Raw genomic sequence first — 756 nt, 5'->3', positions numbered from 1 at the left:
GGGTTTCTCCCTCGGGCCTCATGCGTGGTGCTGGAGACCCGGGGACACGCAGGCTGTACATCGTAGGGCACTTCCCTGTGAGTTTGGATAGGACCAAGACCACAGGTAGTGGCATCTGTACGCTTATTTAATTATTCATTTCATTAATAGAAGTACACGGCAGAGTCGGCCATTCTCTTTATCTCGACAATTGCCACTCACCCCTCTTTTAATAAAAAGCATTGCAAAGGGTTTTTTTATTTTTACAGATGCAATATCCATTTTTCCCTGAGTTCATCCCATTCTGGTAACTCCTGTGACGATCTCGAGAAGGTTAAAGGATGTTCAGCCCAAAGCTTAGTAAAAATCAGAGTGATTCTGTTTATAACAATATAAAGGTGTCACAAAGAGTAAGGATAATTTTGAACAGGAAGGAGGCAGCGCAGTTCTCTTTGTTGATGTTCAGCTCTGTCAGGCTCGCAGTGCTGCAGAGTGGTAACTCGGGGTCTGTTTCACCTTCCAGAAGTCACCACGGTGACTGTAGCCAACGTCGGTGCCTCTGCAGACAACGTTTTCACTACGTCGGTGGCAAACGCAGCTTCTATCTCGGGCCACGTGCTGGTGAGTCTGTCCTTTGAGACCTTGGCGAAGCTTCGCGTGCTCTCTTTGAAGAGCTGGGTTTGCGTTCGACCTGTACTAAGGTCGAAGATAATGTTTTCACGGCAGTAGACAGGCTTCAAGCCACAAAAACATTCGCTGGGGGCCTACGGTTTTGTC

At 47.6% G+C, this 756-nt stretch overlaps 1 protein-coding gene across 1 annotated transcript in view; it reads left to right on the top strand.

Annotated features, from left to right (window-relative positions):
- Positions 1–20: 20 nt before the first annotated feature.
- Positions 21–756, top strand: part of DEAF1 (DEAF1 transcription factor) — an 18,515-nt gene continuing 17,779 nt past the window's right edge. Inside the window, exons 1-2 of the mRNA XM_010134020.1 lie at positions 21–105; positions 503–600. Of these exons, the coding sequence (XP_010132322.1) occupies positions 21–105; positions 503–600 (183 nt within the window). The remainder of the gene's footprint in view (positions 106–502; positions 601–756) is intronic.

Source organism: Buceros rhinoceros, unplaced genomic scaffold (genome assembly GCF_000710305.1).
Source record: "Buceros rhinoceros silvestris isolate BGI_N320 unplaced genomic scaffold, ASM71030v1 scaffold3964, whole genome shotgun sequence".
In the NCBI taxonomy this organism is placed as follows: domain Eukaryota; kingdom Metazoa; phylum Chordata; class Aves; order Bucerotiformes; family Bucerotidae; genus Buceros; species Buceros rhinoceros.
The sequence above is the reverse complement of the archived record's forward strand: the minus strand, read 5'-3'. Positions and strand labels throughout refer to the sequence as shown.